The sequence below is a fragment of the Dipodomys merriami genome, unplaced genomic scaffold (genome assembly GCF_024711535.1).
Source record: "Dipodomys merriami isolate MVZ:Mamm:240054 unplaced genomic scaffold, mDipMer1.0.p SCAF_158, whole genome shotgun sequence".
Classification (NCBI taxonomy): domain Eukaryota; kingdom Metazoa; phylum Chordata; class Mammalia; order Rodentia; family Heteromyidae; genus Dipodomys; species Dipodomys merriami.
The window spans coordinates 1695457-1710953 of record NW_027202915.1 but is presented as its reverse complement, the minus strand read 5'-3'; the positions used below and the strand labels follow the sequence as shown (position 1 = coordinate 1710953).

The 15497-nt window shown below is 38.4% G+C and overlaps 1 protein-coding gene across 18 annotated transcripts in view; it reads right to left on the bottom strand.

Moving 5' to 3' along the window:
• Cdc42bpa (CDC42 binding protein kinase alpha) overlaps nt 1-15497 on the bottom strand; it is a 310452-nt gene that overhangs the window by 59248 nt on the left and 235707 nt on the right. For 10 of the 18 annotated variants that reach the window (XM_070023199.1, XM_070023196.1, XM_070023195.1 and 7 more), the window contains 5 exons: nt 14120-14225; nt 13575-13723; nt 11538-11629; nt 8147-8223; nt 7089-7136 (listed from right to left, as the gene is read on the bottom strand). In XM_070023199.1, coding sequence (XP_069879300.1) covers nt 7089-7136; nt 8147-8223; nt 11538-11629; nt 13575-13723; nt 14120-14225 — 472 coding nt within the window. The remainder of the gene's footprint in view (nt 1-7088; nt 7137-8146; nt 8224-11537; nt 11630-13574; nt 13724-14119; nt 14226-15497) is intronic. The other 8 variants (XM_070023198.1, XM_070023201.1, XM_070023202.1 and 5 more) reach the window with 1 other exon arrangement.

The following is a 15497-nucleotide window of genomic DNA, read 5'->3' as shown; positions in this document are numbered from 1 at the left end:
CAACTCTGTGTCTCCTTCCTTAATAATGGTAACAGTTAACATTATTATAGATCATGAACGGAATACATACAGGACATACAGGTGCTTTTCAAATGCTTTCTACTGACAATCTCTGTTAATTCTCATTGAAACCCTAATAAGGGTTATTATGATGGGTGGATATCATAATCTCCATTTTAAAGACAAGTAAAACAGCTTAACTTGCCAAAGGTCTTAAAACTGGTATGTGGTGGATCTAGAGTTCAAACCTCCCTCAATATTATGGACAATCTCTGAACGTTTAGACAACTCGGATCTCTTTCAGTACAAATCATGTGGCTTCTGCCTTCATGCTTTCTGACACTCTGCCTGTCCCATCTGAGAGCTGCCTCTGTGATACAGGATGCTGCTGAGTGCTCCCATCCTAACAGCCTTCCATCCCTTAGTTTTGATCACACTCTCTCCAGTCGCTGCTGCCCCCCTGCCAGTCCTGACTCTCCACCCCTCTGCAAAGCTGGAGATCCTAAGTGTCTGTTCAGGCTTGCTGCTCATCTTGTGCTGTGCTCTGGCCTCCAGGATCACAAAGACACTTGATGCGGGTCATCCAGTTCTTCTTGCTCTTCCTTGAGTTTCTGACACACATGTGTGACAGTCTGCTGGACATTTCACATGGATGTCCATCAAATATCTCCAACTTAAATGAAACTGTACCATTTCCCTCTGTTAAATCCTTTCATTATTATTACCTTTTGGCCCAAATAAGTCTAAGCTGCATAACAGAGTATGTCATCATCCTGATTCTAACTCATACCTATACCTTCAAACTCTTTCTCATCAATGGCCTCCCATAAATTATAACCTCTGACATCCCCTCCACAGGCGCTGTGCATCTGAGATGATCACTCAGACATTCTTTTAGAAAGGCTCCTAGGCCGGGTGCTGATGGCTCATACCTGTAATCCTAGCTACTCAGGAGGATGAGATCTGAGGATCGTGGTTCAAAGCCAGCCGGGGCAGGAAAGTCTGTGGGACTCTCATGTCCAATTAACCACCAGAAAACTGGAAGTGGCACTCTGGCTCAAGTGGTAGAGTGCTCACCTTGAGCTGAAGAACTTAGGGCCAGTGCCCAGGCCCTGAGTTCAAGCCCCACAACTGACCAAAAAAAAAAAAAAAAAAAGCTTCCTAGATTCTTCTGCTGAAGTCAGAAGTCTCTCTTGGGCATGTCCTTCCCACTGCACTTTAAGGCAGGAAATGCATTTGCTATAAAGCCAGTAAATTGAGAAATTCTCAATAGATATTGAATAAATCCTTCTGAACTGCCAAAGTACTTAACCTAGATGTCTCTTGTGGTATTTATTACTTTCTATATTACATAACTATGTAATGATTTTTTTGGGGGGGGGTCTGGTCGTGGGGCCTGAACTCTGGCCCTGGACGCTGTCCCTCAGCTCTTCAGCTCAAGGCTAGCACTCTACCACTTGAGCCTCAGCACCACTTTCAGCTTCTTTCTTTTTGCTAATGTGGTGCTGAGGAATCGAACCCAGGGCCTCATGCATGCAAGGCAAGCGCTCTACCACTGAGCCACTTTCCCAGCCTGTATGTAATGATTTTTTAAATAAAGCAAACACCTTGAGGTCTAATTCTATATCTAGTTTATTTTTGTATCCACTACTGTGCATAGATAGCAAAGCAGTATTCCTGTACAAAATGAGTTTTACTTTCTGAATATCTGTATTTCTGGCCTAGAATCCAGAATATGCTACAATCAGGAAAAAGAGCAAGACTATGTCAAAATATATTATCAAATATATAAAAATGTATTATCACTATAGTAAAAACAGGTCAAATCTCTCTCAAGTAAGGACAATAAACTTTCTCAGTTGGCATTCTGTAAAAGCTAATGACGATGCTAACTAACTATGGCAATAACTTCTTAACAAGTATCTTAGTAGAAAAGGGTTAATCATAAGCACATTTTCTCTATACTTAAGATAAACCAGCCTCTCTACCCCTCACCCATACATACCACACACTATGGTTTTCTGTAACTGCAATGAATCATAGCAAACTTTACAATCAGCATCTGTCTTAATGTGGAATGAATGATGTACCAGCTTATATCTAGGTCTGTAAATATATCTAGATCTGTACAGTGCCACAAAAAATTTAAGGTTGAATATAGGAAAAAAACAGTGAAAAAAAGTTGTCTATAATCACTTTATGTTTTAGGGACAAATAATTTGGTTAATAGTTTTTAGGGTTCAGTTAGTGAACTACAGAGATCTTATTTAATACAACACAGAAGAAGAGATGGATGGTGTAGTTTTTCTCTTTAGACTGACTAAATATTATGATGTAATACATAATGTACAATGAAAATACGTATAATAAATATATATACAAGTTGAGCATCTCTAATTTGAAATCTTTTGAGCACTAAAGGATTTTCAGATTTCTATGTGAATATTCTAAAACCCAAACATCTCTTAAATCTGAATTGTCTTTAGTTCCAAATGTTTTGGATGAGAAATGCTCAACTTGTCATTTCTTAGGGAGAAACTATTAACAATACTATTCTGAATAATGAGATTCTTTATGTTGAATTGTGTTAAATAAAAGTGGAAAGCCGGGCGCTGGTGGCTCACGCCTGTAATCCTAGCTACTCAGGAGGCTGAGATCTGGGGATCGCGGTTCAAAGCCAGCCCGGGCAGGAGAGACCGTGAGACTCCTATCTCCAATAAACCACCAGAAAACCGGAAGTGGCGCTGTAGCTCAAGTGGTAGAGCGCTCGCCTTGAGCTGAAGAGCTTAGGGACAGCGCCCAGGCCCAGAGTTCAAGCCCCACGACCGACAAAAAAAAAAAAAAAAAAAAAGTGGATAGAAGTCTTAAAAAGGAGAATAGTCAGGAATGCCATAATTTCTCTGAATGACCTAGTTCTGATTATGGTCACAGAATTAAAAAAATCTTCACAATAAATGCTTTTGTCTTGCTCTGGGGCTGGGAACGTGGCTCACTGGTAGAGTGTTTGCATCACATGCATGAGGCCCTGTGTTCGATTCCTCAGCACCATAGAAACAAAAAGCTGGAAGTGGCACTGTGGCTCAAGTGGTAGAGTGCTAGCCTTGATCTGAAGAGACTGAGGGACAGCGTCCAGGGCTAGAGTTCAAGCCCCAAAACCAACAACAAACAAACAAACAAACAAAAAAAGTTGTCTTGCTCTGGTTCTCACATTTGATGAGCTGTCTTTGGTACAGCTCATAACTAGTTAGATTCCAAAGAAGCTGGGAGAACAATGGCAAAACGAAGAGACGAAGAAAGGGAGGAAGAGCCAAAATGGACATGAAATACTAAGCTTTCATGATGTTAAAGCTCCAAGGCTAGCCCTCTGTGGGTGCAGATGACTTGTTTCTCTTACTTGCTAGAATATGAAATGGGAAAGCAATATGGGCAACACCAGACAGTTGGACAACAGAAGATAAACAGATAAACACTATTTCATTTCTTATCTTTATACACTAGAACTTTTAATGTCAACACTCTTTTAATTCCCTTAATTCTAATATTCCTTTAATTCTTATACTAGAAAAGTATAGAAAAAAGTCAGTTTCCAAAAAACAAGTTGGGTATGTTTCCACTTGCTGTGTAAATAGGAAATTTTTGTGAAGAGACCAAATGAATACAACAGAGAATTGAAATTTAAAGAAAATCAAAACTTACTAAGTTTATACAAAAGACAGTATATTTATCAAATCCAAAGAAAAAGTAGCTCATATACATGACTATAATTGTGACCTTTCATAGAGACAAACATAGAGACAAACAGTGTGTTTTCAAGGAAATGAACAACAGAGTAGGAAGCAACTATAAACTTAGTCTGATGAAGTTGAAAGTAAAGGAGAGGAGAGAAGGTTCGAGCTACTGATCTCCACCTGTCCTCACCCCCGAGCCCTGAAAGGACAGGCCTGGGTGGAGTGTTGACTGTCAAGCGAACTGGGTGTGAGGCATGCAGCAGAGGAGATACTACTTTCCCTAGCAGAAGGGATCTTGATATTGTTCTACTAACTTTTTAAATATAGGAATGCCTTACTTACAAGTTCACTCATCAACCTAGTCTCAATTTCTATTTTTTGTTTTATTTTAGCCAATACTGAACTTGAGCTCAGGGCCTTAGTTATTTCTTGGCCTTCTTCACAGCAGTGCTCTCTCCCTCTGGAGTCATGCCTCCAGTCCAACATTTTGGTAGTTAATTGGATATGTAGTTATGCAGACACTTCTGTCTGGGCTATCTTCAAACAGCAATCCTCTAGGTCTTAGCTTCCTGAGTAGGTAGAATTACAGGTGTAAGCCACTAGTGTCTAGCTTAATTTCTCTTAAAATTAACTCATCTCTGCTAGGTACCAGTGGCTCATATCTGTAATTCTGGCTACTCAGGAGCCTGAAATCTGTGGATCACAGTTTGAAGCCAGCCAGGGCAGGAAAGTCCAAAGACTCATCTCCAATTAACCACCCCCCCCCCAAAAAAAAAATGGAAGTGGGGCTGTGGCTCAAGTGGTAAAGTGCTAGCCTTGATCAAAACAGATTAGAGACAGTGCCCAAGCCCTGAGGCTCAAGCCTCAGTATCGGCGCACACACACAAAATTAATTCATCCCCCTTTTCTATCCTAACAAATACCATGGATAATCCTTTATCTCCACTTCCCTTTTTCTTCAAAGATTAAGAACTTCAAAAAGTCACTCTTACTAATAGCAGAGATCTCTCCACTCTCCCTAATGGGAGACAAACAATTGCCCAAACCAATGGACTAAATGTTTTCTAGGCTTCTCTTCTCCCTTAAAAGTCTATAATTACATATAGGACAAGGCCACACATTTGACAGACGCCCTCTTAAGCTATGCACATAGTGTTGAACACACTTTCATTCTGCATTGTCTGCCGGCCTCTTTCACTTTCCTGAGGACATGGAAGTGGCCCACATATGGTTTTCCTCTGACACATAGAAGGGGTTGACTGCACAGTGGGCTTACAAGGAAGGACTCTTGCTCTGAACATCCTCCCATACGGATAGAAACTCCAGTACCTATATGAATTTATAACATTAAGGAAAAGCTAATGGTGTAAGAGGTTGTGTGTAATAGTTTCAGCAGGCATGAGTTAAGTAGATGAACATGGAGGTAAGTGGGAGGTAGGTCTGGATCAGGGGTACATGAACGGTGAAGTTCTGAACAGTCAAAGGTAGTACATCAACTCAGTACTAAGACCTATAAAGTGAAGCAAAAGGAACTGAAGTTAGGGGAGGTGGAGTTCCAAAATCGTGCCATTTGGAATTGGACCAGGATTTCTTTTATACTATTATAAATGTAGCTGAGCTTGTGCTCCTCAAGAGGGTAAAGGATAAGAGAGAAGAACAGCCACAGAAACGGCTGTGACATTCCATCTGGGGGCAGTGCCAGCCTTTAGAAAAGCAGAAACAAACCAGGGGCTGGCAGAGGACTGATTGCCAGGGATTGTCTGGGAGTCAAGCTTGTTTATTTGCAAATACCAACTCCTCTGTTCTTAAAAATCACAATTTTTATGGGAAAGGGGAGGATGAAGGCAAGAGTTTTCCAGAAAGATAAGTGCATACGGCTTTCTAATTTAATAAGCTAAATTATTTATCCCAACTTACCACTCTTTCTGATGTAGATGGTACTGCTATGGAAATAACAGACTACATATTTTAATGTACTGAGCAGTCAGTTACATCAGGTAATACCATGTGTATCAGGACAGCTCACTTATGATTACACTACAGAATTAGCCAGAGTATTTGTTCCTTCAGGAATGACAAAAGCTTCAATTTTGAACAGAAATAGGTATATTCTGGTATAAATATTTCAAACATAACAAAAATGATTTCATTTCAATAACCTAAAGACTCTGACAATAAGTTTCTTTAGTGGAAAATTATGCTAATCCACTCCTGAATATAATACTCAGTCAAAATATTAGAAATGAGCAGGTGCCAAGGGGCTTGTGCCTATAATCCTAGCTGCTCAGGAGGCTAAGATCTGAGGACAGAGGTTTAAAGCCAGCCTGGGCTGGAAAGCCCCTGAGACTCTTAACTCCAAATAACTACCAAACAACTAGGAATGGAGCTGTGGCTCAAGTGGTAGAGTGTTAGCTTTGAGCATAAAAGCTCAAGGAAAATGTCCAAGCTCTGAGTTCAAGCCCCAGCACTGAACCCCCCTCCCACACCCCTTGCCACCAAAACAAAAAACAAAACCACATTAGGAATAAAACACGTAAATAATTTTTCTAGCTCTAAAAACAGTTCCATATACAATATTAGCAAATGAACGTTTATTTCTTCATTTCTGGAAGGTCTAAATGTTCAACAAATCAACAAAATACTACACAAACAGAATTACTGTGTCATCTCATGTTGAGTGGAGAAAATTAATGTAACTAGTAGTACTGTAAGGAGAATGAAGACATTATACATACAAGCATAATTTCTAAATAATTAAGTCTATAGAAATAATTCAGGAGAAGAAATGATAATGCAGTCAATTTATAAGATATCTGGTACATGTGTTCACTGAGATCACTGAGATCACTGGTAAGAGATGCTGATAGTATAAAAACTGGTCTGTACTCATTGTATTACTATAAAATCCTTTGGATAATTTGATTTTTAAATGTTATTTTTTACATGACACCAGAGGTTTATTTTAAACCAATATAGAAGTTCGACAGTAAAGTACTGAAAAGAAAAGAAGGTAAACAAAAATCATGAAAAATAAAAATGAACAGTTATTCCCATAGTGATAATAATCAAATAAACATTCTAATCTTTAAAATTATTGCAAAGAATGAAAACAGATTCTCCAATGGCCACAGCATTTTTCAATGTGTGTGTGTGTGTGTGTGTGTGTGTGTGTAAATATATATATATATATTTTTACTTTAATAATGATACCCACTACATTTGAGATGAGGAAGCATTTGGTCCACAGTTAAATTTCCATGTGCGTGTTCTAAAACTGACTGCATTACTAGGCAAATTCTTCAAATCAATTCACTGATCTCTTACTGACGGATGCATTGGTTTGAAAAATCAAAGACTTACGTCATCCAAAAAATCAATCAGTGAAGATGAGGAAGAAGAAAAGGAATCCTATTTAACGAATTCAGCAATAAAAAAAATAGAAAACATGGATGAAGCAATTTAATAATAATAAATTAAAAATTTTGCAAAACAATTGAAAGGCAAATGACATTAATTTAAATAAATAAGCAAGAAAAGCAGTCACTATCATTGTTCTCAAGAAACTTAAGAGATTACTTTTTAAAGAATGGTTCTTTTTCCCTTTCCCACAGATATGAAATAGAATTTGTATACTACACTCAAAGTATAATAAAGCTCATGGACAAATCATTAATAATCAAATTAGATGTATGCATTTAGAAAATAACAACTAAAAGTAAGTAACAGAATCTTTGGTTCCCAATCTTCCCACTGGAATGCAAGCAGTATAAAAGGTCTTTGTCTTTTGTGGCCAATACTGTAGCTCTAGCACTGAGATCATGCCTTGCACAGACACCTGATTCTGTGTGCTGAATAGGACAATCACCAGTTTAACTATTTTGAGACATAAATGAACTTTCTGACTCTAGTGCTTTTTTAAGCAATTTGAAAATACTGAAGTGAAGAGTAACAGAGTTACAGAATTACTATTGCATAACTATGAGTCTGCCTAACAGGGTCTTTGTAATAATTTTTAACTAGTCATCCCTTACCATCTGCTTTTTAGAAAATGCATTGGTCTGGCACAAGAACCAGCAATGTACTACTGTAAACTTTCACATTTTCTCTTATTTTTATTGTGTTGAGGTGATGTGAGCAAAAAGTCAAAAGTATTTCAAAAGTTGGGGTCTGTTCTACATATATAGCTTCTTATGGGACTTGCAACTTTGGTTTTTAGACCTTTCTCAGATGTTGGTGAGAACCAAGAATGACTGCACTCTCCATGAGAATGCAGACCACAGCCCTCCCTTCGCAGCCCCACTCACAGGAGCTCGAGGTCCTCGTATGTGGGCCACAGTAAAGCCATTATACTGTAAGTGGAAACCACACAGTGTATTTTAAGTTTACTATAGAGAGCATCTGAAAAGTTCAATACTTACTTCAAATTGATCCAGAGTGTCGGTAGGCGCATTCAGAAATGCCAAGAAAGAGTGCTGTGAGTCCTGGTGCTCTATGCCTAGGAGACAGCAGCATTACTTCTTTTAAACTAGAACACTTAAAAGGTAAGTTTTATGGATAACCTTTCTGTTTCCACCTATTAAAGCTGGCCATAAACTAATTCAGAGCTCAGAATTATTATTAACTCTATGTAGTAAAAAATATACATTAATATTTCAAAGATTATCATCATATGTAGTTAAGAATAGGAGTTGTTTATATCTGATTTTTCTAAACAAATTTATCACCAAATAAGGTTTCTGTTTTGAAATACTTTCACTGTTGGCAATACTGGGGTCTCAACTCTGGGGTGTAGACCTGCCAGGTAGGTGCTCCACCACTTGATCATGTCCCCAGACCTTTTTGCATTAGTTTTTTTTGTTGTTGTTGTTATTTTGCCAGGAGATAGCCTCAGACTATGTGATCCTTTTACCTATGGCTCCCATGTCACTGGGATTACAAGCATGTGTACCATCATGCCTGCATATTGAATAAAACCTAAACCAAACCCTTCATCCTCCCATTCTTTACTTCCTGACTAGCAGCAATTACAGATGTGTGCCACTGTACTAAAAACAAGCTGAATATTCTTTAAAAACTACTCGTACCATGCATATAGCATCATTATATATATATATATATATAATTATATATTCTTTAATAAGATTATAAACATCTTCAGTAAAATTATAAGAAAATAATAGAATAAAATAAATGTACTTTAGTATAGAAAAACATTTTATTTTAGATATTGGTTTACTGAATTAATGAAGAATCCATGAAAAGCCTAGTTTTTCTCAAATGAATTTTTTTTGGGTCCAGTCGTGGGGCCTGAACTCTGGGCCTGGGCGCTGTCCCTCAGCTCTTCAGCTCAAGGCTAGCGCTCTACCACTTAAGCCACAGCGCCACTTCCGGCTTTTTGCTTATGTGGTGCTGAGGAATCGAACCCAGGGCTTCAGGCATGCAAGGCAAGTGCTCTACCACTGAGCCACCTTCCCAGCCCCTCTCAAATGAATTTTTAAAAATACATATGTATTTATTGGCTCTGGTAATAAATACAAATAATAAGAACTAGGAATGCTTCTGAACTGCCTGGGCTGTAAGTCACCCATATCTATGCATTCTGTTCATCATCTCACTGAACAATTTATTCCAGATGTTTTATGCACTGCATAAACTAAGACTAATCATGGTCGGCATCTACATGTGATGGTTTATGCTTCTATCTGAGTTCTTATTCACTTTTTGGGCTCCTTCCTTTCCTTCTTCAATAAGAAATTCTATCAGCAAAAACCTACAAACATCAACTATTATTTTAAACAGCTTTTCAGTGTTGGTGACTTTATGTTGTTCTCCAATCTTTACAATTTTTATTTATTTATTGGCCAATACAGAGCTTAAACTAAATGGCCTCATACTTGCTCAGCTTGCTTGTTTACAGTTGGTACCTACTTTTGATGCTATACTTCCAACACAACCTCTACAACTTTACAAGCAGATTCAAAAATCCAACAAGCTTTATCTCACTGTATGGATTAAAACAAAACAACAGAATAAACAAAAGGCAGGGCACCAGTGGCTCATGCCTATAATTCTAGCTGCTCAGGAGGCTGAGATCTGAGGATCACAGTCCAAAGCCAACCAGGACAGGAACATCCTTGAGACTCTTATCTTCAATTAACCACAAGAAAACCAGATGTGGTGCTGTGGCTCAAGAGGTAGAACACTAGCCTTGAGATGAAGAGCTCAGAGACAGTTCCCAGGCCCAGAGTTCAAGTCCCAAGACGGACCAAAAAAAAAAAAATCAGAGAAGCCTTAGACCAAATAAAAAGCCCATTAGTTACTGTAGTACTTGGTGATAAACTTTGTTAGGAAAACAAATTTTAAATAACTGTATATAGGTATCATTTACTAAAAAAGAACATTCTGTATTTTATAAAATTAAATCTTTTTTTTTTTTTTTTTGGTCGGTCATGGGGCTTGAACTCTGGGCCTGGGTGCCTGTCCCTCAGCTCTTCAGCTCAAGGCTAGCGCTCTACCATTGAGCCACAGCACCACTTTGGTTTTCTGGTGGTTTATTGGAGAAGAGTCTCAGATATATTCCTGTCCTGGCTGGCTTTGAAACACAATCCTCAGATCTCAGCCTCCTGAGTAGCTACAATTACAGGCGTGAGCCACCGGCACCCAGCGATCTCTACATTCTTTTTTTTTTTTTTTTTTTGTCGGTCGTGGGGCTTGAACTCTGGGCCTGGGCGCTGTCCCTCAGCTCTTCAGCTCAAGGCGAGCACTCTACCACTTGAGCTACAGCGCCACTTCCGGTTTTCTGGTGGTTTATTGGAGATAGGAGTCTCGCGGTCTTTCCTGCCCGGGCTGGCTTTGAACCGCGATCCTCAGATCTCAGCCTCCTGAGTAGCTAGGATTACAGGCGTGAGCCACCAGCGCCCGGCAATCTCTACATTCTTAACATCCATATTATGGGAAGCATAGAGTTATTAAACACTTAAGAGATAGTCCACATTAATCGAAAGATGTAAAAATAAAGTTTTCAAGAGACCTATAATAAATTCTGGGAGCTCCTATAGGACAAAAAAATGGAAGCATCTGGAAGAAGATGCTGCTTTGTGAAAGTAATTCTTACTGAGTTTCCCTGTTAATACTGAATTTGATACATTTCTAGTTATTTTATAGATTGCCTTCTCAGCTATTCTTGGAGTGATCCCCCACAAGACTAAGTACATTTTGGAAACATAAAAAGGGCTAACAAATATGACCCCATTACTGGGGAGGCAGAGGTAGAAAGCTGTGGTTCAAGGCCAGCTTGGGCTACACAGTGACACCTGTCTCAGAAAACCAACACATAGAAGTCCTCTCATAAAAGTATCCTTACTAAGGTCTGGATGTTAACACATACTGCCACTGTCAGAATGATTACCTCATCTGATGACACTTGAAAACATTATAAAGTGAAGTTTTCCAAATCACACAATATTATTCATTAAATAGTTCAGGACATTGAGGGCAAAGTGACTTCTTGATGTCTAAAGACAGGGCTCATCTTGAAGTCTAGTACCTCAGCCTCCTGGCAACTGGGATTACACGTTCACACCACCACACCCAGCTGTTACTATAAACCCTCAAATATAGTGAAATATAGTCAAATATAGTGAATCAGAGCTCCATCCACCAAGCATGGGTTATGAACATACCACATGCACATACAGTTCCAAGGCAGTTCCAGATTGCTAAATGTGAACAGAAAGTGAACTCTTAACACAATAAAACATTTACAGCTATACAGTAAGTCCTGAGCAATGCAAACATACATGCCCATACCCTTTTCAGATCTAAGCTCTTCAGTGTCCTTTAGCAGCTGTTCAATTTCTGAAAGTAGCTCCAAGTTCTTCTTCTCTGAATCTTTTAGTTTACTTAAATAAAGAGAAGAAAAAAGTAATTAATTTTTTTGCTGTGAGCCAACTCTCAAGGAGCTGGATTTACTTGGTTTAAATGTCAGTCCTGTAAAATTAGGGGATAAGCTACTACCATAGGTATGACAAATTCAGCCTGCCAAATGCCATTATGCAACTTAAGGTTTGGGTTTTTTTTTTAGGGGGATTGGTCTTGATGCTTGGCTGCTGGGCATTGCTCCCGAGCTCTTTTGCTCAAGGTTAATGCTCTACCACTTTGAGCACAGCTCCACTGCCTGTTTTCTGGCAGTTAATTGGAGATAAGCTTCTCATGGACTTTCATTCCCAGGCTGGCTTTGACCTGTCTTCCTCAGATCACAGCCTCCTGCTTGGCTAGGATTACAGGTGTGAACCACTAGCACCCAAATGCAATTAAGTTCTATAGAGCACAGCTCAACCCATTGAGTAGAGAAAAAAGCAGTATTCTTTTTTTCTTTTTTTTCTTTTTTTTTTGTCAGTCATGGGGCTTGAACTCTGGGCCTCAGCTCTTCAGCTCAAGGCAAGCGCTCTACCACTTGAGCCACAGCACCACTTCCGATTTTCTTAGTGGTTTACTGGAGATAAGAGTCTCTCAGACTTTCCTGCCCAGGCTGGTTTTGAACTGCGATCCTCAGATCTCAGCCTCCTGAGTAGCTAGGATTACAGGCATGAGCCACCAACACCCAGCTAAGTGGTACTCTTTCTAATACAGTGGAGAAGACCATGTAGTTGCCCATGGCAGAAGCTACTGGTTAGGTTATAAGGGACAATGTCTGGACCTGAAAGTGTATTAACTATCTTGTCCCTTTATAATAAAAGTTTGCTGAAACTAAGTTAAATTACTAAAATATGTCATAAGATCAAAGATTAGTTAAAAAATGTGTTTGACTTTCTCATAAACATGAACAAAAAACATACTCTTTCTTATATATGGACATGCTCTGTTTTCAGAGCATATATAATTTTAATTTCCAATTTGACTTGTACCCCTGCTTCATGAAGAAATGTGTAAATCCCAATGTCCTGAGTACAGGAAGAAACAGATTGTACTCAATCTAAACCATAATACACAAAATAACATTAAGTAGCTCTTTATACTGGGTTTGATTCATATTTTCCAGAAAAAATTCTCTTTTCAATGGCATATAATCACAACATACAAAGAATACTCAAGTCTTAATCTGTGTCATTTTTAACAAAAAAGTTTGTAATTCAACAGGATGCTGGCATATCTGCAGCTGTGTTCTGATTAAAGATTTTAATGACTGAAGTTTAGGGCATCTGCCATCACATCATTAAAAGCTGAGCTGATATTTCTTTTCTACTTTTAGAAATTTAGATATTCTGAGCACCCAATAGATTTTTATATTTGTAGTTTCATTTGTATATCACCCACAGACTTTTTTTATTTATCATTTATGTATCAGGACAATGATTTGCTCTACTCTACTGAAAGAATAGAGGGGATGTATCTACTACCTGTCTGAGATAGTTTACTTTTTAAAAAAATACAAAAATAATGAAAAATTTGCCATTATGAAATTATCACTATAACCATCATTTGTAAAATACCTATGACAGAACACAATTATTTTCTCTGACTATATGTTGCATTTTTATACACCTATGACAATTCTTGAAGGTGAAAGAACTTCAGATTTGAGAGGATAAAATTTAAGCATCAACTAAACTTTATGAGGAAAAACAAATACTGGAATATTACCTAATAATTCCTCTTTATGGGTAAGCAAACATGTTTAAAAAGTCTTGAAAGCATTTATTTCCATTCAAATCTTTATAACTGTTTTGGTCACAACAGCTATTTTAAAAAAATTGCACATAAGTAATTAAACATGAAACTTCTCCCCAAATAATTTTTCAGGAACATCAGGAATTATTTGAATAGTGCCACACTATTCAATCTTACCATTCTGTTACTATGTGAGTTGCCTTAACCTTGTTCAGCTCTTCTTGAATGGCCTGTTTGGCTCTTATCTCTGCATCAAGGGCTGATTGCAGCTCCAGTCTAGCTGACATGTCTAGTTTTGCAAAACGACGCATTTTCCAGGGCATGTCCTACAAAATAATAAGAATGTTTATCTTAAATATTAAACTTTGGTTGTCCAAGTGAATCCACAAGCACTATTCTCTAACAACAGAATAGAATGGAAATGTCTTTCATTAAATGCAGAAACACATATAAATGGGTGCTTTCTATACTTATTTGCAATAATAGCTTATCTATACATATATGTATTTGCAATCGTAGTTTATCTATACGTGTATTACAGCTAACAAAGATGTGTTGCATCTTCCTAAACTAAAAAAAGACCTAAATGAACTGATTTTCACGAAAAATTTTACAGTATGAAAAAGTCTAAAAAAGTGGATATAAATAATCAGATTTATTAGTATGTTTTGAGGCTTCGTTTTTCTAAAATGATAAGCTTCCATGCAAAACGCAGAGCTTACTGTTGCTCGGGTACCCAGGCTGGAATTTCTTAGTGCTTCCAATTCTTCGGTCATTTTAGAAGCGAGGGCCTGAAGATACCCTCGCGCATCCTTCTCATCACTTACCCTAAAAAACAACAAAACCTCAGTACGATAGGTATTAAAGCTCTACAAAGCAGTGACAGAAAGTTAAAGGTATTTATCAATAAAACTTTCAAAAGATCTACCACCAGTCAACACTTAGGAAGAAGTTTACTAAACTATTAGTTGCATTTATGTTAAAGTGAACAATGATTTTAAAAAAACCTGGTTGGTGCTGGGAAGGTGGCTCAGTGGTAGAGCGCTTGCCATGCATGCCTGAGGCCCTGGGTTTGATTCCCCAGCACCACATAAACAAAAAGAAAAAAGCCGGAAGTGGAGCTATGGCTCAAGTGGTAGAGCGCTAGCCTTGAGCTGAAGAGCTGAGGGACAGCACCCAGGCCCAGAGTTTAGGCCGCAGGACCAACCCCCCCCCCCCCCCCAAAAAAAAAAAAAAAAAAAAAAAAACCTGGTTACTTTTACCTGACAAATCAATAAATCTCTTACCTTTGAGCCAAAAATTACAACTCTTTAAATTTAATAATTAACACACGTGTGAGTGTTGAATCTTTCTGAAAAATTCTTAGGCCAATCTAACTAGGGGTGAGAGGGAATCTCAGGGGTTTTTTTTTGTTTTTTTTTTTTGGTTGGTCATGGGGCTTGAACTCTGGGCCTGGGCACTGTCCCTGAGCTCTTCAACTCAAGGAGAGTATTCTACCACTTAAGCCACAATGCCACTCCCAGTTTTCTGGTGATTAATTGGAGATAAGAATCTCACAGACTTTTCTGTCTGGGCTGGCTTTGAACCATAATGTTTGGACTTCAGCCTTCTAAGTAGCTAGGATTATGGGTGTGAGCCCATCTGGCATTCAAAAAAAAATTTTTTTTTTCAGTCGTGGGGACTGAACTCTGGGCCTGGGTGCTGTCCCTCAGCATTTAAGCTCAAGGCTGAAGACTCTACCACTTGAACCACAGCACCACTTCCAGCTTTTTCTGCTTATGTGGTACTGAGGAATTGAACCCAGGGCCTCATACATGTGAGGCAAGCACTCTACCAAGCCACCTTCCCAGTCCAATTTTTTTTTTCATTTGCTGTTTTGATTTGCATTTCCTTTATGGCCAGGGATGATGAGCATTTCCTCATGTTCTTTGCCATTCTCTTCTGAGAAGTCTCTCCTTAGCTCCTTCTACCATTTAGTAATTGGTTTATTAGATTTGGAAAGGGTTAGTTTCTCGAGCTCCTATCTTTGTCTGATGTATTGCTGGTAAATATTTTCTAGTCTCTTAGTTGTCTTTCAGAAACTTTTTAGTGTGATGCAAT